At 51.1% G+C, this 23,628-nt stretch overlaps 1 protein-coding gene and 1 long non-coding RNA gene across 2 annotated transcripts in view; one reads left to right on the top strand and one right to left on the bottom strand.

The window, feature by feature from the left end:
* Positions 1-23,628, top strand: part of LOC138651975 (uncharacterized) — a 51,088-nt gene that overhangs the window by 17,377 nt on the left and 10,083 nt on the right. The window lies entirely within an intron of this gene.
* KIF17 (kinesin family member 17) overlaps positions 5,119-23,628 on the bottom strand; it is a 40,988-nt gene continuing 22,478 nt past the window's right edge. Inside the window, exons 9-14 of the mRNA XM_069742629.1 lie at positions 16,698-16,828; positions 15,959-16,190; positions 15,600-15,858; positions 13,172-13,236; positions 11,449-11,566; positions 5,119-5,671 (exon numbers count right to left, since the gene is read on the bottom strand). Of these exons, the coding sequence (XP_069598730.1) occupies positions 5,463-5,671; positions 11,449-11,566; positions 13,172-13,236; positions 15,600-15,858; positions 15,959-16,190; positions 16,698-16,828 (1,014 nt within the window). The 3' untranslated portion in view covers positions 5,119-5,462. The remainder of the gene's footprint in view (positions 5,672-11,448; positions 11,567-13,171; positions 13,237-15,599; positions 15,859-15,958; positions 16,191-16,697; positions 16,829-23,628) is intronic.

Below are 23,628 nucleotides of genomic sequence, written 5' to 3'. Positions count from 1 at the left end.
TCCGGGACCGCCTACAGGAGCTGACCCAGGCTGTACGTGGGAACATGGTACCCCAGCTTAGTAGACCCCGTTACAAGGAGTGAGGGCCCCGCTCACCAGATACAGGAGGAGTGAGGGCCCCGATCACCAGATACAGGAGGAGTGAGGGCCCCGATCACTAGATACAGGAGGAATGAGGGCCCCAATCACCAGATACAGGAGGAGTGAGGACCCCGATCACCAGATACAGGAGCAGTGAGGGCCCCGATCACTAGATACAGGAGGAATGAGGGCCCCGATCACCAGATACAGGAGGAGTGAGGGCCCTGATCACCAGATACAGGAGGAGTGAGGGCCCCGATCACCAGATACAGGAGGAGTGAGGGTCCCGATCACCAGATACAGGAGGAATGAGGGCCCCGATCACCAGATACAGGAGGAGTGAGGTCCCCGATCACCAGATACAGGAGCAGTGAGGGCCCCGATCACTAGATACAGGAGGAATGAGGGCCCCGATCACCAGATACAGGAGGAGTGAGGGCCCTGATCACCAGATACAGGAGGAGTGAGGGCCCCGATCACCAGATACAGGAGGAGTGAGGGTCCCGATCACCAGATACAGGAGGAATGAGGGCCCCGATCACCAGATACAGGAGGAATGAGGGCCCCGATCACCAGATACAGGAGGAGTGAGGGCCCCGATCACCAGATACAGGAGGAATGAGGGCTCCGATCACCAGATACAGGAGGAGTGAGGGCCCCGATCACCAGATACAGGAGGAGTGAGGGCCCCGATCACCAGATACAGGAGCAGTGAGGGCCCCGATCACCAGATACAGGAGCAGTGAGGGCCCCGATCACCAGATACAGGAGGAGTGAGGGCCCCGATCACCAGATACAGGAGGAATGAGGGCCCCGATCACCAGATACAGGAGGAGTGAGGGCCCCGATCACCAGATACAGGAGGAGCGAGGGCCCCGATCACCAGATACAGGAGGAGTGAGGGCCCCGATCACCAGATACAGGAGGAGCGAGGACCCCGATCACCAGATACAGGAGGAGCGAGGGCCCCGATCACCAGATACAGGAGGAGTGAGGGTCCTGCTCACCAGATACAGGAGGAGTGAGGACCCCGATCACCAGATACAGGAGGAGTGAGGACCCCGATCACCAGATACAGGAGGAGTGAGGGCTCCGCTAGTCACCAGATACAATCTGTGAGGAGACGGGGACACGGGGATGGTGATATCTGCTGTCAGTGTACGGACCGCCATAGTGTGTGATGGAAGCAAAGCTGCTGTCACACAGCCGTGGTGTGCACTACAACCCCCAGCATGGCGGACACTACAGCCCCCAGCACGGCAGACACTGCAACCCCCCAGCAATGGGGGCCGCTCATTCCCCGCTCCTGATGAGGGGGCACGTGTCTGTGAGGGGCCGCTCATTCCTCGCTCCTGATGAGGGGGCACGTGTCTGTGAGGGGCCGCTCATTCCTCGCTCCTGATGAGGGGGCACGTGTCTGTGAGGGGCCGCTCATTCCTCGCTCCTGATGAGGGGGCACGTGTCTGTGAGGGGCCGCTCATTCCTCGCTCCTGATGAGGGGGCACGTGTCTGTGAGGGGCCGCTCATTCCCCGCTCCTGATAAGGGGGCACGTGTCTGTGAGGGGCCGCTCATTGCCTGCTCCTGATGAGGGGGCACGTGTCTGTGAGGGGCCGCTCATTCCCCGCTCCTGATGAGTGGGCACGTGTCTGTGAGGGGCCGCTCATTCCTCGCTCCTGATGAGGGGGCACGTGTCTGTGAGGGGCCGCTCATTCTCCGCTCCTGATGAGGGGCACGTGTCTGTGAGGGGCTGCTCATTCCCCGCTCCTGATGAGGGGGCACGTGTCTGTGAGAGGCCGCTCATTCCCCACTCCTGATGAGGGGCACGTGTCTGTGAGGGAACGCTCATTCCCCGCTCCTGATGAGGGGGCACGTGTCTGTGAGGGGCCGCTCATTCCCCGCTCCTGATGAGGGGGCACGTGTCTGTGAGGGGCCGCTCATTCCCCACTCCTGATGAGGGGGCACGTGTCTGTGTCAATTCCGCGGGAGGGGGTGGAGATCTGGCCCGGCGTCTGTATACTGGGGACGGGGTGTCTGGGTTCTTTCTGCAGACTGTTATTTCTCTGGTGTTTGTTGTCGCTGTGGCCTCCGATGATGTTGCGTCTTGTTCAGATGACCACCGCAGTCATATTAGCCTATAGGAATCCTAGCAGTAGAACAGGTTAAATGAAGCAGACATGGGGGTGCAATGACTAACTGTGGATACTAAGCGTTTCCAAATGAATACCATAAAAGAAACCCAGAAAAGAGACTAGAACAGGAAAAAAAAGGGGCCTGGGACTTGTGCAGGGGAGGCTGGGGCCGGGACTTGTGCAGGGGAGGCTGGGGCCGGGACTTGTGCAGGGGCGGCTGCGGTTGCGACTTGCGCAGGGGCGGCTGGGGCCGGGACTTGAGCAGGGGTGGCTGGGGTTGGGACTTGCGCAGGGGCGGCTTGGGTTGGGACTTGCGCAGGGGTGACTGGGGCCGGGTCTTGCGCAAGAGGGGCTGGGTCTTGCGCGGGGCGGCTGGGGTTGGGACTTGCGCAGGGGCGGCTGGGGTCGGGACTTCCGCAGGGGCGGCTGGGGTTGGAACTTGCGCAGGGGCCGGGACTTGCGCAGGGGCGGCTGGGGCCGGGACTTGCGCAGGGGCGGCTGGGGTTGGGACTTGCGCAGGGGCGGCTGGGGTTGGAACTTGCGCAGGGGCCGGGACTTGCGCAGGGGCGGCTGGGGCCGGGACTTGCGCAGGGGCGGCTGGGGTTGGGACTTGCGCAGGGGCGGCTGGGGCCGGGACTTCCGCAGGGGCGGCTGGGGTTGGGACTTGTGCAGGGGAGGCTGGGGCCGGGACTTTCGCAGAGGAGGCTGGTGCCGGGACTTGTGCAGGGGCGGTTGCGACTTGCGCAGGGGCGGCTGGGGCCGGGACTTGCGCAGGGGTGGCTGGGGTTGGGACTTGCGCAGGGGCGGCTGGGGTTGGGACTTGCGCAGGGGTGGCTGGGTTTAGGACTTGCGCAGGGGCTGCTGGGGTTGGGATTTGTGCAGGGGCTGCTGGGGTTGGGACTTGGGCAGGGGCGGCTGGGGTTGGGACTTGCGCAGGGGAGGCTGAGGCTGGGACTTGCGCAGGGGTGGCTGGGACTTGTGCAGGGGCTGCTGGGGCTGGGACTTGCGCAGGGGCGGCTGGGGCTGGGGCTGGGACTTGCGCAAGGGCGGCTGAGGCTGGGACTTGCGCAGGGGCGGCTGGGGCCGGGACTTGCGTAGGGGTGGCTGGGGCTGGGACTTGCGCAGGGGCGGCTGGGGCCGGGACTTGCGCAGGGGCTGCTGGGGCTGGAACTGGGGCTGGGACTTGCGCAGGGGCAGCTGAGGCTGGGACTTGCGCAGGGGTGGCTGGGACTTGCGCAGGGGCGGCTGGGGCCGGGACTTGCGCAGGGGCGGCTGGGGTTGGGACTTGCGCAGGGGCGGCTGGGGCCTGGACTTGCGCTGGGGCTGGAACTTGAGCTGGGGCTGGGACTTGCGCAGGTGCGGCTGAGGCTGGGACTTGCGCAGGGGTGGCTGGGGCTGGGACTTGCGCAGGGGTGGCTGGGGCCGGGACTTGCGCAGGGGCGGCTGAGGCTGGGACTTGCTCAGGGGTGGCTGGGACTTGCGCAGGGGTGGCTGGGGCTGGGACTTGCGCAGGGGCGGCTGAGGCTGGGACTTGCGCAGGGGTGGCTGGTGCTGGGACTTGCGCAGGGGCGGCTGGGGTTGGGACTTGCGCAGGGGCGGCTGGGGTTTGGACTTGCGCAGGGGCGGCTGGGGTTGGGACTTGCACAGGGGCGGCTGGGGCCGGGACTTGCGCAGGGGCTGCTGGGGCTGGAACTTGAGCTGGGGCTGGGACTTGCGCAGGGGCGGCTGAGGCTGGGACTTGCACAGGGGTGGCTGAGGCTGGGACTTGCGCAGGGGTGGCTGGGGCTGGGACTTGCGCAGGGGCGGCTGGGGCCGGGACTTGCGCAGGGGCGGCTGGGGTTGGGACTTGCGCAGGGGCGGCTGGGGTTGGGACTTGCACAGGGGCGGCTGGAGCCGGGACTTGCGCAAGGGCTGCTGGGGCTGGAACTTGAGCTGGGGCTGGGACTTGCGCAGGGGCGGCTGAGGCTGGGACTTGCGCAGGGGTGGCTGGGGCTGGGACTTGCGCGGGGAGGCTGGGGCCGGGACTTGTGCAGGGGCTGCTGGGGTTGGGACTTGCGCAGGGGTGGCTGGGTTTAGGACTTGCGCAGGGGCGGCTGGGGTTGGGACTTGCGCAGGGGCAGCTGGGGCCGGGACTTGCGCAGGGGCGGCTGGGGCCGGGACTTGCGCAGGGGCGGCTGGGGCTGGGACTTGCGCAGGGGCTGCTGGGGTTGGGACTTGTGCAGGTGCGGCTGGGGCCGGGACTTGCGCAGGGGCGGCTGGGGCCGGGACTTGCGCATGGGCTGCTGGGGTTGGGACTTGTGCAGGGGCGGCTGGGGTTGGGTCTAGCGAAGGGGCGGCTGGGGCTGGGACTTGAGCTGGGGCCGGGACTTAGCAGGGGCGGCTGGGGCTGGGGCTTGCGCAGGGGCGGCTGGGGCTGGGACTTGCGCAGGGGCGGCTGGGACTTGCGCAGGGGAGGCTGGGGTTGTGACTTGCGCAGGGGCGGCTGGGGCTGGGACTTGAGCTGGGGCCGGGACTTAGCAGGGGCGGCTGGGGCTGGGACTTGTGCAGGGGCGGCTGGGGTTGGGTCTAGCGAAGGGGCGGCTGGGGCTGGGACTTGCGCAGGGGCGGCTGGGGCTGGGACTTGCGCAGGGGCGGCTGGGGCTGGGACTTGCGCAGGGGAGGCTGGGGTTGTGACTTGCGCAGGGGCGGCTGGGGCTGGGACTTGCGCAGGGGCGGCTGGGGCTGGGACTTGCGCAGGGGAGGCTGGGGTTGTGACTTGCGCAGGGGCGGCTGGGGCTGGGACTTGCGCAGGGGCGGCTGGGGCTGGGACTTGCTCAGGGGACACTGAGGTTGGGACTTGCGCAGGGGTGGTTGGGGCCGGCAGGTCACAGCTGTACTTGCGGTGCAGCATCGGCTATAATGGACGTCTGTAGGGGCACATTTTATATTTTTGTGCAGACTGGATGCATGGTATTACAATGTGGTGACATAAGATGGCGCTCTCTCTTTAGAGATGTATTTGCACATAATATGGTAATGCACACATCACATGCAGCGCGGTCTCCTCGTGCCGCTGCAGCCTGGTAGTAGATGCGACGCTCCACCTCTTGGGGCCAGAAATAATGTGTCCTAATTCACATTGTCTTCGGTGACGTTGTACCCTCCCCATGTGTTATACACGGGGCGTTATACACGGGGCGTCACACGGCTTGTGTCCGGGCAGTGCAGAAGTCTCTTCCATCATTCTGGGGGTCCCTGGTTTCCACAAGTGTTCAGAAAGCCTCAGTATTCATGTGGCCTTTGCTTTTTTTGCGCTTGGCTTTGGCAGATGAGGATGGGACCTCCAGGGACTCGAGTCTAAATGGTCGGGGAAGGGGAACGTCCAGGGATTGAACCGGGGACACGGCGTTGAGACTGGCAGACATGATGGAAGGCGGCGTGGTGAGCGGAGAGCTGTACGCCTGGACGCTGCTGTGCAGAGCTGCAGGGGACAAAGAAATGCCGGAAATGTGAAATACAGCCATGGTGGGTGCGCCAGACACACTGAGGGGCTGTGGGTGACTATACCGGTGACGCGGGGCCCCTCAGCTGCACGGGAGCCACTCTTCCATCATTAGTCAAGTCCAATAAAACAGCCACAACTTTCACTAAAACCCCACGGATTTCTGCGCTTTCTGGAAAGGAAAGTCCGGGAAATCTCCGGCTGTTGTGGTCATCATGGAGTAAAACCAGTCTGACATAATCCTGACAAAGTGCAGAGTGCTCCGTCATCACCCTCCCCTGAAAGTGCAGAGTGCTCCGTCATCACCCTCCCCTGAAAGTGCAGAGTGCTCCGTCATCACCCTCCCCTGAAAGTGCAGAGTGCTCCGTCATCACCCTCCCCTGAAAGTGCAGAGTGCTCCGTCATCACCCTCCCCTGAAAGTGCAGAGTGCTCCGTCATCACCCTCCCCTGAAAGTGCAGAGTGCTCCGTCATCACCCTCCCCTGAAAGTGCAGAGTGCTCCGTCATCACCCTCCCCTGAAAGTGCAGAGTGCTCCGTCATCACCCTCCCCTGAAAGTGCAGAGTGCTCCGTCATCACCCTCCTCTGAAAGTGCAGAGTGCTCTGTCATCACCCTCCTATGAAAGTGCAGAGTGCTCCGTCATCACCCTCCTCTGAAAGTGCAGAGTGCTCTGTCATCACCCTCCTCTGAAAGTGCAGAGTGCTCCGTCATCACCCTCCTCTGAAAGTGCAGAGTGCTCTGTCATCACCCTCCTCTGAAAGTGCAGAGTGCTCTGTCATCACCCTCCTCTGAAAGTGCAGAGTGCTCTGTCATCACCCTCCTCTGAAAGTGCAGAGTGCTCCGTCATCACGTCATCATCAGAAATCTCATTGAATATCCTTGTTTCAGAACCTATGGGGAGTGCAATGCTCTCTAATGGATGTGTCTGGTCACAAGCCCCCAGTAAGCAGCCATGCTCCGGTGGGATCACTCAGATACAAAATCTCAGATACCATAATCATATAGCAGTCCTGCGGAGACCACCCAAAACTACTTGGGATAATACCCTGTGAAGCCTCCCAATGACATAAGATACGGAAACTGAACCATATTACTCCCAGAAAATGTACTAAAAGGGTGTACTTTATTACAATAGAAATATATTATAAAGTACAGTCAACTGCAATTCAAACAAATCTCACAAACCTCTATGTGAATGTGCTGCTCCATGGACAGTGATGTGGTAAGAGCGGATCATCGGAACACTGCTTTCCTGACATAGGTTTTCACTATGTGCTCATTGACTGTTTTGACATTGGGGACATGAGTCTTATACCTATGTAATAGCAGGGGAGTCTAGTCTACCTATGTAATAGTATGGGAGTCTGGTCTTCTACCTATATAATAGTTGGGGAGTCTGGTCTTCTACCTATGTAATAGTAGGGGAGTCTAGTCTTATACCTATGTAATAGTAGGGGAGTCTGGTCTTCTACCTATGTAATAGTAGGGGAGTCTGGTCTTCTACCTATGTAATAGTAGGGGAGTCTGGTCTTCTACCTATGTAATAGTAGGGGAGTCTGGTCTTCTACCTATGTAATAGTTGGGGAGTCTGGTCTTCTACCTATGTAATAGTAGGGGAGTCTAGTCTTATACCTATGTAATAGTAGGGGAGTCTGGTCTTCTACCTATGTAATAGTAGGGTGTTGTGAATTCTGTGGCAGAGTTCCCTCCTGTGGTCACAAGTGGTACTTCGGCTGATTCTCTCTATGAGCTTCCGTTGGTGGAGGAAAGTGGTACTGCGGCTTCTGAGTTTCCTTCCTCAGGTGATGTGGTGAAGTCGTTAGGTGCTGCTCTATTTAACTCCACCTAGTGCTTTGATCCTGGCCTCCAGTCAATGTTCTAGTATTGAACTTGCTTCCTCCTGGATCGTTCCTGTGGCCTGCTGCTCTGCATAGCTAAGTTGCTCTTGTGTTATTTTTGTTTGCTGTTTTTTCTGTCCAGCTTGTTTATTTGGTTTTTCTTGCTTGCTGGAAGCTCTGGGACGCAGAGGGTGTACCTCCGTGCCGTTAGTCGGTACGGAGGGTCTTTTTGCCCCCTTTGCGTGGTTGTTTGTAGGGTTTTGTGTTGACCGCAAAGTCACCTTTCCTATCCTCGCTCTGTTCAGAAAGTCGGGCCTCATTTTGCTAAATCTATTTCATCTCTACGTTTGTCTTTTCATCTTAACTCACAGTCATTATATGTGGGAGGCTGCCTTTTCCTTTGGGGTATTTCTCTGAGGCAAGGTAGGCTTATTTTCTATCTTCAGGCTAGCTAGTTTCTCAGGCTGTGCCGAGTTGCATAGGGAGCGTTAGGCGCAATCCACGGCTGCCTCTAGTGTGGTTGGAGAGGATTAGGGATTGCGGTCAGCAGAGTTCCCACGTCTCAGAGCTCGTTCTATATTTTTGGGTTATTGTCAGGTCACTGTATGTGCTCTGACTTCTATGTCCATTGTGGTACTGAATTGCCTGATCATAACAGTAGGGGAGTCTGGTCTTCTACCTATGTAATAGTAGGGGAGTCTGGTCTTCTACCTATGTAATAGTTGGGGAGTCTGGTCTTCTACCTATGTAATAGTAGGGGAGTCTAGTCTTATACCTATGTAATAGTAGGGGAGTCTAGTCTTCTACCTATGTAATAGTAGGGGAGTCTGGTCTTCTACCTATGTAATAGTAGGGGAGTCTGGTCTTCTACCTATGCAATAGTAGGGGAGTCTGGTCTTCTACCTATGCAATAGTAGGGGAGTCTGGTCTTCTACCTATGTAATAGTAGGGGAGTCTGGTCTTCTACCTATGTAATAGTAGGGGAGTCTGGTCTTATACCTATGTAATAGTAGGGGAGTCTGGCCTTATACTTATGTAATAGTAGGGGAGTCTGGCCTTATACTTATGTAATAGTAGGGGAGTCTGGTCTCATACCTATGTAATAGTAGGGGAGTCTGGCCTTATACCTATGTAATAGCAGGGGAGTCTGGCCTTATACTTATGTAATAGCAGGGGAGTCTGGTCTTATACCTATGTAATAGCAGGGGAGTCTGGTCTTATACCTATGTAATAGCAGGGGAGTCTGGTCTTATACCTATGTAATAGCAGGGGAGTCTGGTCTTATACCTATGTAATAGCAGGGGAGTCTGGTCTTATACCTATGTAATAGCAGGGGAGTCTGGTCTTATACCTCTGTAATAGCAGGGGAGTCTGGTCTTATACCTATGTAATAGCAGGGGAGTCTGGTCTTATACCTATGTAATAGCAGGGGAGTCTGGTCTTATACCTATGTAATAGCAGGGGAGTCTGGTCTTATACCTATGTAATAGCAGGGGAGTCTGGTCTTATACCTATGTAATAGCAGGGGAGTCTGGTCTTATACCTATGTAATAGCAGGGGAGTCTGGTCTTATACCTCTGTAATAGCAGGGGAGTCTGGTCTTATACCTATGTAATAGCAGGGGAGTCTGGTCTTATACCTATGTAATAGCAGGGCAGTGTAGCCGCCTTCATGCTGATTTATGCTCCGGCACTTTATCTGGTAATAAGGGGTTATATTGACCCTTTTGGTGCCTCTTTGCCCACACCTTGTTCCTATAGTGACACCTTCCATTGGGGCAGTACATTGATAGCTGTTTGTGATATTTGTTTGAATTGCAGTTGACTGTACTTTATAATATATTTCTACTATTAATAAAGTACACCCTTTTAGTACATTTTCTGAGTAATATGCTTCAGTTTCTGTATCTTATGTCAGGTGGGATCACTGCCTACACTACAACAGGTCCTATGGCTGCCATACTGCAGGTGCTGTACGACTGTCACAGCGTCTGCTCCGATGTGCTGCCCCCGCTGTGATCCCCCCCCGTGCTATCACCGATGTGCTGCCCCCGCTGTGACCCCCCTGTGCTATCACCGATGTGCTGCCCCCGCTGTGACCCCCCCTGTGCTATCACCGCTGTGACCCCCCCCCGTGCTATCACCGATGTGCTGCCCCCGCTGTGACCCCCCTGTGCTATCACCGCTGTGACCCCCCCGTGCTATCACCGATGTGCTGCCCCCGCTGTGACCCTCCCTGTGCTATCACCGATGTGCTGCCCCCGCTGTGACCCCCCTGTGCTATCACCGATGTGCTTCCCCCGCTGTGACCCCCCTGTGCTATCACCGATGTGCTGCCCCTGCTGTGACCCCCCCTGTGCTATCACCGATGTGCTTCCCCCGCTGTGACCCCCCCGTGCTATCACCGCTGTGACCCCCCCCGTGCTATCACCGATGTGCTGCCCCCGCTGTGACCCCCCTGTGCTATCACCGCTGTGACCCCCCCCGTGCTATCACCGATGTGCTGCCCCGCTGTGACCCCCCCCTGTGCTATCACCGATGTGCTGCCCCCGCTGTGACCCCCCCCGTGCTATCACTGATGTGCTGCCCCCGCTGTGACCCTCCCTGTGCTATCACCGATGTGCTGCCCCCGCTGTGACCCCCCTGTGCTATCACCGATGTGCTTCCCCCGCTGTGACCCCCCTGTGCTATCACCGATGTGCTGCCCCTGCTGTGACCCCCCCTGTGCTATCACCGATGTGCTTCCCCCGCTGTGACCCCCCCGTGCTATCACCGCTGTGACCCCCCCCCGTGCTATCACCGATGTGCTGCCCCCGCTGTGACCCCCCTGTGCTATCACCGCTGTGACCCCCCCCCGTGCTATCACCGATGTGCTGCCCCGCTGTGACCCCCCCCTGTGCTATCACCGATGTGCTGCCCCCGCTGTGACCCCCCCCGTGCTATCACCGATGTGCTGCCCCCACTGTGACCCCCCCCCCGGGCTATCACCGATGTGCTTCCCTCGCTGTGACCCCCCTGTGCTACCACCGCTGTGACCCCACTGTGCTATCACCGATGTGCTGCCCCCGCTGTGACCCTCCCTGTGCTATCACCGATGTGCTTCCCTCGCTGTGACCCTCCCTGTGCTATCACCGATGTGCTGCCCCCGCTGTGACCCCCCCGGGCTATCACCGATGTGCTGCCCCCGCTGTGACCCTCCCTGTGCTATCACCGATGTGCTGCCCCCGCTGTGACCCCCCCCCCCCCCGGGCTATCACCGATGTGCTGCCCCCGCTGTGACCCTCCCTGTGCTATCACCGATGTGCTGCCCTCGCTGTGACCCTCCCTGTGCTATCACCGATGTGCTGCCCCCGCTGTGACCCTCCCTGTGCTATCACCGATGTGCTTCCCTCGCTGTGACCCTCCCTGTGCTATCACCGATGTGCTGCCCCCGCTGTGACCCCCCCGGGCTATCACCGATGTGCTGCCCCCGCTGTGACCCTCCCTGTGCTATCACCGATGTGCTGCCCCCGCTGTGACCCCCCCCCCCCCCCCGGGCTATCACCGATGTGCTGCCCCCGCTGTGACCCTCCCTGTGCTATCACCGATGTGCTGCCCTCGCTGTGACCCTCCCTGTGCTATCACCGAAGTGCTGCCCCCGCTGTGACCCCCCCCCCCGGGCTATCACCGATGTGCTGCCCCCGCTGTGACCCCCCCCCCCCGGGCTATCACCGATGTGCTTCCCTCACTGTGACCCTCCCTGTGCTATCACCGATGTGCTGCCCCCGCTGTGACCCCCCCCCCGGGCTATCACCGATGTGCTTCCCTCGCTGTGACCCCCCTGTGCTATCACCGATGTGCTGCCGCCGCTGTGACACCCCCCCGTGCTACCCCCGATGTCCTGTGTTGGGGGCAGACCACCGCAGATATGAGTGCTCACCCAGGCTCTTCATCGGATCGCTGCTGAGGATTTGGCTGGCTCGCTTAAACCTGAAGTAGTTGCTGGCGAGGTTTTCGCTGTCGCTCTTGCAGAGCATGGCCTTGTACCGGTCTTCCCCCTGATGAGAGAATTATTTTTGGGCTTTAGTAAGGCTGCAGTAGATATCGGTGATGTGTGCAGTGGCGATGTTTTCTGTTCTAGCTAATTCGAACCACTGAAAACAGAGTCCATATAGCATTGCTGCATGCCGGACCCTGCACAGCAGACAGTGGGCCCTATATTCTGACTGCGCTGCCGCTGCCACTCATGATTCTCGCACACTGGCATGATGGCCACCATTCACATATGCTGCTGTCAGGTCTGGTGTACCGTCACGTGGCCGCCATTCACATATGCGGCTGTCAGGTCGGGTGTACCGTCACGTGGCCGCCATTCACATATGCGGCTGTCAGGTCCGGTGTACCGTCACGTGGCCGCCATTCACATATGCGGCTGTCAGGTCGGGTGTACCGTCACGTGGCCGCCATTCACACATGCGGCTGTCAGGTCTGGTGTACCGTCACGTGGCCGCCATTCACATACGCGGCTGTCAGGTCCGGTGCACCGTCACGTGGCCGCCATTCACATATGCGGCTGTCAGGTCGGGTGTACCGTCACGTGGCCGCCATTCACATATGCGGCTGTCAGGTCGAGTGTACCGTCACGTGGCCGCCATTCACATATGCGGCTGTCAGGTCCGGTGTACCGTCACGTGGCCGCCATTCACATATGCGGCTGTCAGGTCGAGTGTACCGTCACGTGGCCGCCATTCACATATGCGGCTGTCAGGTCGGGTGTACCGTCACGTGGCCGCCATTCACATATGCGGCTGTCAGGTCGAGTGTACCGTCACGTGGCCGCCATTCACATATGCGGCTGTCAGGTCCGGTGTACCGTCACGTGGCCGCCATTCACATATGCGGCTGTCAGGTCCGGTGTACCGTCACGTGGCCGCCATTCACATATGCGGCTGTCAGGTCGGGTGTACCGTCACGTGGCCGCCATTCACATATGCGGCTGTCAGGTCGAGTGTACCGTCACGTGGCCGCCATTCACATATGCGGCTGTCAGGTCCGGTGTAGCGTCACGTGGCCGCCATTCACATATGCGGCTGTCAGGTCCGGTGTACCGTCACGTGGCCGCCATTCACATATGCGGCTGTCAGGTCGGGTGTACCGTCACGTGGCCGCCATTCACATATGCGGCTGTCAGGTTGAGTGTACCGTCACGTGGCCGCCATTCACATATGCGGCTGTCAGGTCCGGTGCACGGTCACGTGGCCGCCATTCACATATGCGGCTGTCAGGTCGGGTGTACCGACACGTGGCCGCCATTCACATATGCGGCTGTCAGGTCCGGTGCACGGTCACGTGGCCGCCATTCACATATGTGGCTGTCAGGTCTGGTGTACCGTCACGTGGCCGCCATTCACATATGTGGCTGTCAGTGATGTAAGGAACGCTGGAGTCTGCCGCTGTGCCGTCCTCGTGCCTTAACAGCACATGGACCGGGTTCGGCCCGGTGACGACCCATCTAACCATGGATGTGAGGAGTCGGCTGCTGCATCGGGGGCTCACGCTGATGTCACCCCACCACTAACGTGTAACTCACGCTTGCTCTCCCCGGGAGTCTGCACCTCATCACCCCGTGTGACGAAGCGACGTACACTCGTCAGACCACCTACCAGATGGTGCTCGCCGTTCTCACGTGATGACGTCCGCTTGGGTTTGGCTGATGGAAGGCCGGGGGCTGTACAAGGAGCAGGAAGAAGACATTAGTGTGACATTACATCCGGCGCCCGTTCGCTTACCAGATAAGATGGTAAGTTCCTTGGGGCAGAGGGGGCTGTTGTACTGCCTGCCGTGTAGGATGACTATGAGTAGTAGTCCACTCAGTGACCCCATCTGGCTGCGGCTCGATGGAACAAGATCCCCTGTTCCAGCAGTCATCACTTCGGGGTCATTGTGGATCTGGTGCGGACCATCCCCAGTATAGGACAGCTCCCGCTAAGTGACGAGACGGCCAGAATCTCCTCCACACGTGAACGGACCTGCAGTCACCGATCACAATGCAGAGCGTGAGATCTGCTCCAAAAGACGCCCCAAACCTGGCAAGTGTCACATGTGGACGTTGTTGGGGGCTGCCGTTGTGAGACCTGGTCCTTTACCTGGACCCATGTGATAGTCGGTCACCACTGCCCACGCGCATTCCCCAGTGAGGTCTGCCTGTCTCAGGAGGGAGCAGACGCGTCTGTATTCTGCACTCTGCAGAGACCCTCGTCGGTCACCACGGCCCACACTCCTTTCCCATTGGCGTCTGCCTGTCTCTGGAGGGAGCAGACGCGTCTGTATTCTGCACTCTGCAGGGACCAGCGTCGGTCACCACTGCCCACACTTCTTCCCCAGTGGCGTCTGCCTGTCTCAGGAGGGAGCAGACACGTCTGTATTCTGCACTCTGCAGGGACCCTCGTCGGTCACCACTGCCCACGCTTCTTCCCCAGTGGCGTCTGCCTGTCTCAGGAGGGAGCAGACGCGTCTGTATTGTGCACTCTGCAGGGACCAGTGTCGGTCACCACTGCCCACGCTCCTTCCCCAGTGGCGTCTGCCTGTCTCAGGAGGGAGCAGACATGTCTGTATTCTGCACTCTGCAGGGACCCCCGGCGGTCACCACTGCCCACGCTCCTTCCCCCGTGGCGTCTGCCTGTCTCAGGAGGGAGCAGACACGTCTGTATTCTGCACTCTGCAGGGACCAGCGTCGGTCACCACTGCCCACGCTCCTTCCCCTGTGGCGTCTGCCTGTCTCAGGAGGGAGCAGACACGTCTGTATTCTGCACTCTGCAGGGACCCCCGTCGGTCACCACTGCCCACGCTCCTTCCCTCGTGGCGTCTGCCTGTCTCAGGAGGGAGCAGACGCGTCTGTATTCTGCACTCTGCAGGGACCAGCGTCGGTCACCACTGCCCACGCTCCTTCCCCTGTGGCGTCTGCCTGTCTCAGGAGGGAGCAGACACGTCTGTATTCTGCACTCTGCAGGGACCCCCGTTGGTCACCACTGCCCACGCTCCTTCCCCCGTGGCGTCTGCCTGTCTCAGGAGGGAGCAGACACGTCTGTATTCTGCACTCTGCAGGGACCAGCGTCGGTCACCACTGCCCATGCTTCTTCCCCAGTGGCGTCTGCCTGTCTCAGGAGGGAGCAGACGCGTCTGTATTGTGCACTCTGCAGGGACCAGTGTCGGTCACCACTGCCCACGCTCCTTCCCCAGTGGCGTCTGCCTGTCTCAGGAGGGAGCAGACATGTCTGTATTCTGCACTCTGCAGGGACCAGTGTCGGTCTCCACTGCCCACGCTTCTTCCCCAGTGGCGTCTGCCTGTCTCAGGAGGGAGCAGACGCGTCTGTAATCTGCACTCTGCAGGGACCCTCGTCGGTCACTACGGCCCACGCTTCTTCCCCAGTGGCGTCTGCCTGTCTCAGGAGGGAGCAGACACGTCTGTATTCTGCACTCTGCAGGGACCCTCGTCGGTCACCACTGCCCACGCATCTTCCCCAGTGGCGTCTGCCTGTCTCAGGAGGGAGCAGACATGTCTGTATTCTGCACTCTGCAGGGACCAGCGTTGGTCACCACTGCCCACGCTTCTTCCCCAGTGGCATCTGCCTGTCTCAGGAGGGAGCAGACACGTCTGTATTCTGCACTCTGCAGGGACCCTCGTCGGTCACCACTGCCCACGCGCCTTCCTCAGTGGCGTCTCCCTGTCTCAGGAGGGAGCAGATGCGTCTGTATTCTGCACTCTGCAGGGACCCCCGTCGGTCACCACTGCCCACGCTCCCCCCGTGGCGTCTGCCTGTCTCAGGAGGGAGCAGACACGTCTGTATTCTGCACTCTGCAGGGACCCTCGTCGGTCACCACTGCCCACGCTCCTTCCCCTGTGGCGTCTGCCTGTCTCAGGAGGGAGCAGACACGTCTGTATTCTGCACTCTGCAGGGACCCCTGTCGATCACCACTGCCCACGCTCCTTCCCCAGTGGCGTCTGCCTGTCTCAGGAGGGAGCAGACGCGTCTGTATTCTGCACTCTGCAGGGACCCCCGTCGGTCGGGACCTGGGATGAGAGGCGGTTACCTGAGGGGAGGCTGGTTTTCTGGACGGTGATTTCGGGGATCCTCCAGCTGCTGCTGTCCTCGTCCCACGACGCCTCCCTCCTGATCTTGTCCAGGTTGCTGTAATTACAGTCTCTCCGGATTAGCGGCTGGATCTGGTCCAGCATCTGCTGGAAGAGGAGCAGGTCCCTTTCCTGCCGTCTGATCGTCACCAGGTAATCGTCTCTGTCTCGCTCAAACTCTGAGTGCAGGTCTTCAATTTCGATGTCTGCTGCCTTGAGCTGTGGCGCAGAAACGAGGAGAGGTGAGAGGAAGTTTAGGGGACGCGGCTCGTCTGCAGCACACGGACACCGGCAGCCACAGGGTACGTGGACGGCTTACCTTCTTCTGGATCTTCTCTAGATGTTTGCTCTTGGCCTGCAGCTCCTCCTGAATGGACTCATAGACGTTCAGCAGCATTCGGTCGCCGCCGTCCTCGTCTACGTTTTGCAGCGCCTCAATCAGTTCCTTTTTGCGCTCGTCCGCATACTTCTTCCTGCGCTTCTGTTTTTCCTTCAGGTCCTTGTTTTTGGCCTGTTCGCCTCCGACCACCTGCTGCTCCAGCATCTGCAACCTAAAAATCACAGCCCCGCTCACAATTAGGATAAAAGTGCCTGCCGCTTCCAAACATCTTTGACATGTCATCATGAGGTTTCTGAATGGGTGGGCTTCCTGTGCCGAGACCCCCACGATCACGGGAATAAATGGGCCGGAGCAGTGAGCTGTGATCGTCTCTCCACTCATTATTGTACTCATCTTAGTGATAACGGGGTCTCCGGACTTCAATCCAAATTTTTGCCATGTCAACATTATTTTATGAACTGGTGGAGATCTTGGCACCTCGGCTGTATCTGCGCTGTGCGAATACTGGGGGCTTACGCCTGTACTATAGGGGTGTCATCCGGGGGCCGCCACAGCCTGTCACCGGGCACTATGTGGCTGCTATATGCCCTTGTTCTGGATCTGTGTGACGATCATAACCGTGGTGCGAATCTGGCGTTGTATGGAATCCCACCCGGAGCTCCTGCAGTTCGGGGGGCCGCTGGGGCACACATGCTACTTAGAGGAATGAAGCGGGTACCTGGCGAGCACCTGCTGGGGGCTGACGGACCGCGGGCTCTCCTGTGGGGGGACGAGGGTGCTGGACGCAGGATCCACCGCCAGGTCTTCTCTTCTGATGCTGCGGACATGTTCAGCCACTTGTGCCTCCGACTAAGAAGAACGGCCGAGGGGAAGGTGAAAACTAAATCACAAGTTCTCCCAAAAATGGTGGGAATGACTGAACATTGATGGCGAGTAGTCAGTGGTGGAGCCACTCTGTCCACAGTGCACGTGTGTGTATTACATCTATATATTACATGTGTATAGGATATGTGTGTATATTACGTGTATAGGATGTGTGTGTATATTACATGTGTATAGGATATGTGTGTATATTACGTGTATAGGATGTGTGTGTATATTACATGTGTATAGGATATGTGTGTATATTACGTGTATAGGATGTGTGTGTATATTACATGTGTATAGGATGTGTGTGTATTACATATGTATAGGATATGTGTGTATATTACATGTGTATAGGATGTGTGTATAGGATGTGTGTATATTACATGTGTATAGGATATGTGTGTATATTACATGTGTATAGGATATGTGTGTATATTACATGTGTATAGGATGTGTGTATATTACATGTGTATAGGATGTGTGTGTATATTACATGTGTATAGGATATGTGTGTATATTACATGTGTATAGGATGTGTGTATATTACATGAGTATATGATGTGTGTATATTACATGTGTATAGGATGTGTGTGTATATTACATGTGTATAGGATGTGTGTATATTACATGTGTATAGGATGTGTGTATATTACATGTGTATAGGATATGTGTGTATATTACATGTGTATAGGATGTGTGTATATTACATATGTATAGGATATGTGTGTATATTACATGTGTATAGGATGTGTGTATATTACATGTGTATAGGATATGTGTGTATATTACATGTGTATAGGATATGTGTGTATATTACATGTGTATAGGATATGTGTGTATATTACATGTGTATAGGATGTGTGTATATTACATGTGTATAGGATGTGTGTATATTACATGTGTATATGATGTGTGTGTGTGTATTACATGTGTATAGGATGTGTGTATATTACATGTGTATAGGATATGTGTGTATATTACATGTGTATAGGATATGTGTGTATATTACATGTGTATATGATGTGTGTGTGTGTATTACATGTGTATAGGATGTGTGTATATTACATGTGTATAGGATATGTGTGTATATTACATGTGTATAGGATATGTGTGTATATTACATGTGTATAGGATATGTGTGTATATTACATGTGTATAGGATATGTGTGTATATTACATGTGTATAGGATGTGTGTATATTACATGTGTATAGGATGTGTGTATATTACATGTGTATAGGATGTGTGTATATTACATGTGTATAGGATGTGTGTATATTACATGTGTATAGGATGTGTGTGTATATTACATGTGTATAGGATGTGTGTGTATATTACATGTGTATAGGATGTGTGTATATTACATGTGTATAGGATGTGTGTATATTACATGTGTATAGGATGTGTGTATATTACATGTGTATAGGATGTGTGTATATTACATGTGTATAGGATGTGTGTATATTACATGTGTATAGGATGTGTGTATATTACATGTGTATAGGATGTGTGTATATTACATGTGTATAGGATGTGTGTATATTACATGTGTATAGGATGTGTGTATATTACATGTGTATAGGATGTGTGTATATTACATGTGTATAGGATGTGTGTATATTACATGTGTATAGGATGTGTGTATATTACATGTGTATATGATGTATGTGTATATTACATGTGTATAGGATGTGTGTATATTACATGTGTATAGGATGTGTGTATATTACGTGTGTATATGATGTGTGTGTGTATATTACATGTGTATAGTATGTGTGTATATTACATGTGTATAGGATGTGTGTATATTACGTGTGTATATGATGTGTGTGTGTATATTACATGTGTATAGTATGTGTGTATATTACATGTGTATAGGATGTGTGTATATTACATGTGTATAGGATGTGTGTATATTACATGTGTATAGGATGTGTGTATATTACATGTGTATAGGATGTGTGTATATTACATGAGTATATGATGTGTGTGTATATTACATGTGTATAGGATGTGTGTATATTACATGTGTATAGGATGTGTGTATATTACATGAGTATATGGTGTGTGTATATTACATGTGTATAGGATGTGTGTATATTACATGTGTATAGGATGTGTGTATATTACATGTGTATAGGATGTGTGTATATTACATGTGTATAGGATGTGTGTATATTACATGTGTATAGGATGTGTGTATATTACATGTGTATAGGATGTGTGTATATTACATGTGTATAGGATGTGTGTATATTACATGTGTATAGGATGTGTGTATATTACATGTATATAGGATGTGTGTATATTACATGTGTATAGGATGTGTGTGTATATTACATGTGTATAGGATGTGTGTATATTACATGTGTATAGGATGTGTGTATATTACATGTGTATAGGATGTGTGTATATTACATGTGTATATGATGTGTGTATATTACATGTGTATAGGATGTGTGTGTATTACGTGTGTATAGGATGTGTGTATATTACGTGTGTATATGATGTGTGTGTGTATATTACGTGTGTATAGTATGTGTGTATATTACATGTGTATAGGATGTGTGTGTATATTACATGTGTATAGGATGTGTGTATATTACATGAGTATATGATGTGTGTGTATATTACATGTGTATAGTATGTGTGTATATTACATGTGTATAGGATGTGTGTATATTACATGAGTATATGGTGTGTGTATATTACATGTGTATAGGATGTGTGTATATTACATGTGTATAGGATGTGTGTATATTACATGTGTATAGGATGTGTGTATATTACATGTGTATAGGATGTGTGTATATTACATGTGTATAGGATGTGTGTATATTACATGTGTATATGATGTGTGTGTATATTACATGTGTATAGGATGTGTGTATATTACATGTGTATAGGATGTGTGTATATTACATGTGTATAGTATGTGTGTATATTACATGTGTATAGGATGTGTGTATATTACATGAGTATATGGTGTGTGTATATTACATGTGTATAGGATGTGTGTATATTACATGTGTATAGGATGTGTGTATATTACATGTGTATAGGATGTGTGTATATTACATGTGTATAGGATGTGTGTATATTACATGTGTATAGGATGTGTGTATATTACATGTGTATAGGATGTGTGTATATTACATGTGTATAGGATGTGTGTATATTACATGTGTATAGGATGTGTGTATATTACATGTGTATAGGATGTGTGTATATTACATGTGTATAGGATGTGTGTATATTACATGTGTATAGGATGTGTGTATATTACATGTGTATAGGATGTGTGTATATTACATGTGTATAGGATGTGTGTATATTACATGTGTATAGGATGTGTGTATATTACATGTGTATATGATATGTGTGTGTGTATTACATGTGTATAGGATGTGTGTATATTACATGTGTATATGATATGTGTATATTACATGTGTATAGGATGTGTGTATATTACATGTGTATAGGATATGTGTGTATATTACATGTGTATAGGATATGTGTGTATATTACATGTGTATAGGATGTGTGTATATTACATGTGTATAGGATGTGTGTGTATTACATGTGTATAGGATGTGTGTATATTACATGTGTATAGGATGTGTATATTACATATGTATAGGATATGTGTGTATATTACATGTGTATAGGATGTGTGTATATTACATGTGTATAGGATGTGTGTATATTACATGTGTATAGGATATGTGTATAGGATGTGTGTATATTACATGTGTATAGGATGTGTGTATATTACATGTGTATAGGATGTGTGTATATTACATGTGTATAGGATGTGTGTATATTACATGTGTATAGGATGTGTGTATATTACATGTGTATAGGATGTGTGTATATTACATGTGTATAGGATGTGTGTATATTACATGTGTATAGGATGTGTGTATATTACATGTGTATAGGATGTGTGTATATTACATGTGTATAGGATGTGTGTATATTACATGTGTATAGGATGTGTGTATATTACATGTGTATAGGATGTGTGTATATTACATGTGTATAGGATGTGTGTATATTACATGTGTATACGATGTGTATATTACATGTGTATAGGATGTGTGTATATTACATGTGTATATGATGTGTGTATATTACATGTGTATAGGATGTGTGTATATTACATGTGTATAGGATGTGTGTATATTACATGTGTATAGGATGTGTGTATATTACATGTGTATAGGATGTGTGTATATTACATGTGTATATGATGTGTGTGTGTATATTACATGTGTATAGGATGTGTGTATATTACGTGTGTATATGATGTGTGTGTGTATATTACATGTGTATAGGATGTGTGTATAAGGACGTGTGTATATTACATGTGTATAGGATATGTGTGTATATTACATGAGTATATGATGTGTGTGTATATTACATGAGTATAGGATGTGTGTATATTACATGTGTATAGGATGTGTGTGTATATTACATGAGTATAGGATGTGTGTGTATATTACATGTGTATAGGATATGTGTGTATATTACATGTGTATAGGATGTGTGTATATTACATGTGTATAGGATGTGTGTGTATATTACATGTGTATAAGGACGTGTGTATATTACATGTGTATAGGATATGTGTGTATATTACATGAGTATATGATGTGTGTGTATATTACATGAGTATAGGATGTGTGTATATTACATGTGTATATGATATGTGTGTGTGTATTACATGTGTATAGGATGTGTGTATATTACATGTGTATATGATATGTGTATATTACATGTGTATAGGATGTGTGTATATTACATGTGTATAGGATATGTGTGTATATTACATGTGTATAGGATATGTGTGTATATTACATGTGTATAGGATGTGTGTATATTACATGTGTATAGGATGTGTGTGTATTACATGTGTATAGGATGTGTGTATATTACATGTGTATAGGATGTGTGTATATTACATGTGTATAGGATGTGTGTATATTACATGTGTATAGGATGTGTGTATATTACATGTGTATAGGATGTGTGTATATTACATGTGTATAGGATGTGTGTATATTACATGTGTATAGGATGTGTGTATATTACATGTGTATAGGATGTGTGTATATTACATGTGTATAGGATGTGTGTATATTACATGTGTATAGGATGTGTGTATATTACATGTGTATAGGATGTGTGTATATTACATGTGTATACGATGTGTATATTACATGTGTATAGGATGTGTGTATATTACATGTGTATATGATGTGTGTATATTACATGTGTATAGGATGTGTGTATATTACATGTGTATAGGATGTGTGTATATTACATGTGTATAGGATGTGTGTATATTACATGTGTATAGGATGTGTGTATATTACATGTGTATAGGATGTGTGTATATTACATGTGTATAGGATGTGTGTATATTACGTGTGTATATGATGTGTGTGTGTATATTACATGTGTATAGGATGTGTGTATATTACGTGTGTATATGATGTGTGTGTGTATATTACATGTGTATAGGATGTGTGTATAAGGACGTGTGTATATTACATGTGTATAGGATATGTGTGTATATTACATGAGTATATGATGTGTGTGTATATTACATGAGTATAGGATGTGTGTATATTACATGTGTATAGGATGTGTGTGTATATTACATGAGTATAGGATGTGTGTGTATATTACATGTGTATAGGATATGTGTGTATATTACATGTGTATAGGATGTGTGTATATTACATGTGTATAGGATGTGTGTGTATATTACATGTGTATAAGGACGTGTGTATATTACATGTGTATAGGATATGTGTGTATATTACATGAGTATATGATGTGTGTGTATATTACATGAGTATAGGATGTGTGTATATTACATGTGTATAGGATGTGTGTATATTACATGTGTATAGGATATGTGTGTATATTACATGAGTATATGATGTGTGTGTATATTACATGTGTATAGGATGTGTGTATATTACATGTGTATAGGATGTGTGTATATTACATGTGTATATGATATGTGTATATTACATGTGTATAGTATGTGTGTATATTACATGTGTATAGGATATGTGTGTATATTACATGAGTATAGGATGTGTGTATATTACATGTGTATAGGATGTGTGTATATTACATGTGTATAGTATGTGTGTATATTACATGTGTATAGGATATGTGTGTATATTACATGTGTATAGTATGTGTGTATATTACATGTGTATATGATATGTGTATATTACATGTGTATAGTATGTGTGTATATTACATGTGTATAGGATATGTGTGTATATTACATGAGTATAGGATGTGTGTATATTACATGTGTATAGGATGTGTGTATATTACATGTGTATAGTATGTGTGTATATTACATGTGTATAGGATATGTGTGTATATTACATGTGTATAGTATGTGTGTATATTACATGTGTATAGGATGTGTGTATATTACATGTGTATAGGATATGTGTGTATATTACATGTGTATAGTATGTGTGTATATTACATGTGTATAGGATGTGTGTATATTACATGTGTATAGGATATGTGTGTATATTACATGTGTATAGTATGTGTGTATATTACATGTGTATAGTATGTGTGTATATTACATGTGTATAGGATATGTGTGTATATTACATGAGTATAGGATGTGTGTATATTACATGTGTATAGGATGTGTGTATATTACATGTGTATAGTATGTGTGTATATTACATGTGTATAGGATATGTGTGTATATTACATGTGTATAGTATGTGTGTA

Source organism: Ranitomeya imitator, chromosome 10 (genome assembly GCF_032444005.1).
Source record: "Ranitomeya imitator isolate aRanImi1 chromosome 10, aRanImi1.pri, whole genome shotgun sequence".
In the NCBI taxonomy this organism is placed as follows: Eukaryota; Metazoa; Chordata; class Amphibia; order Anura; family Dendrobatidae; genus Ranitomeya; species Ranitomeya imitator.
Note: the sequence above shows the minus strand (reverse complement) of the source record. Positions and strands in the feature narration are given on the sequence as shown.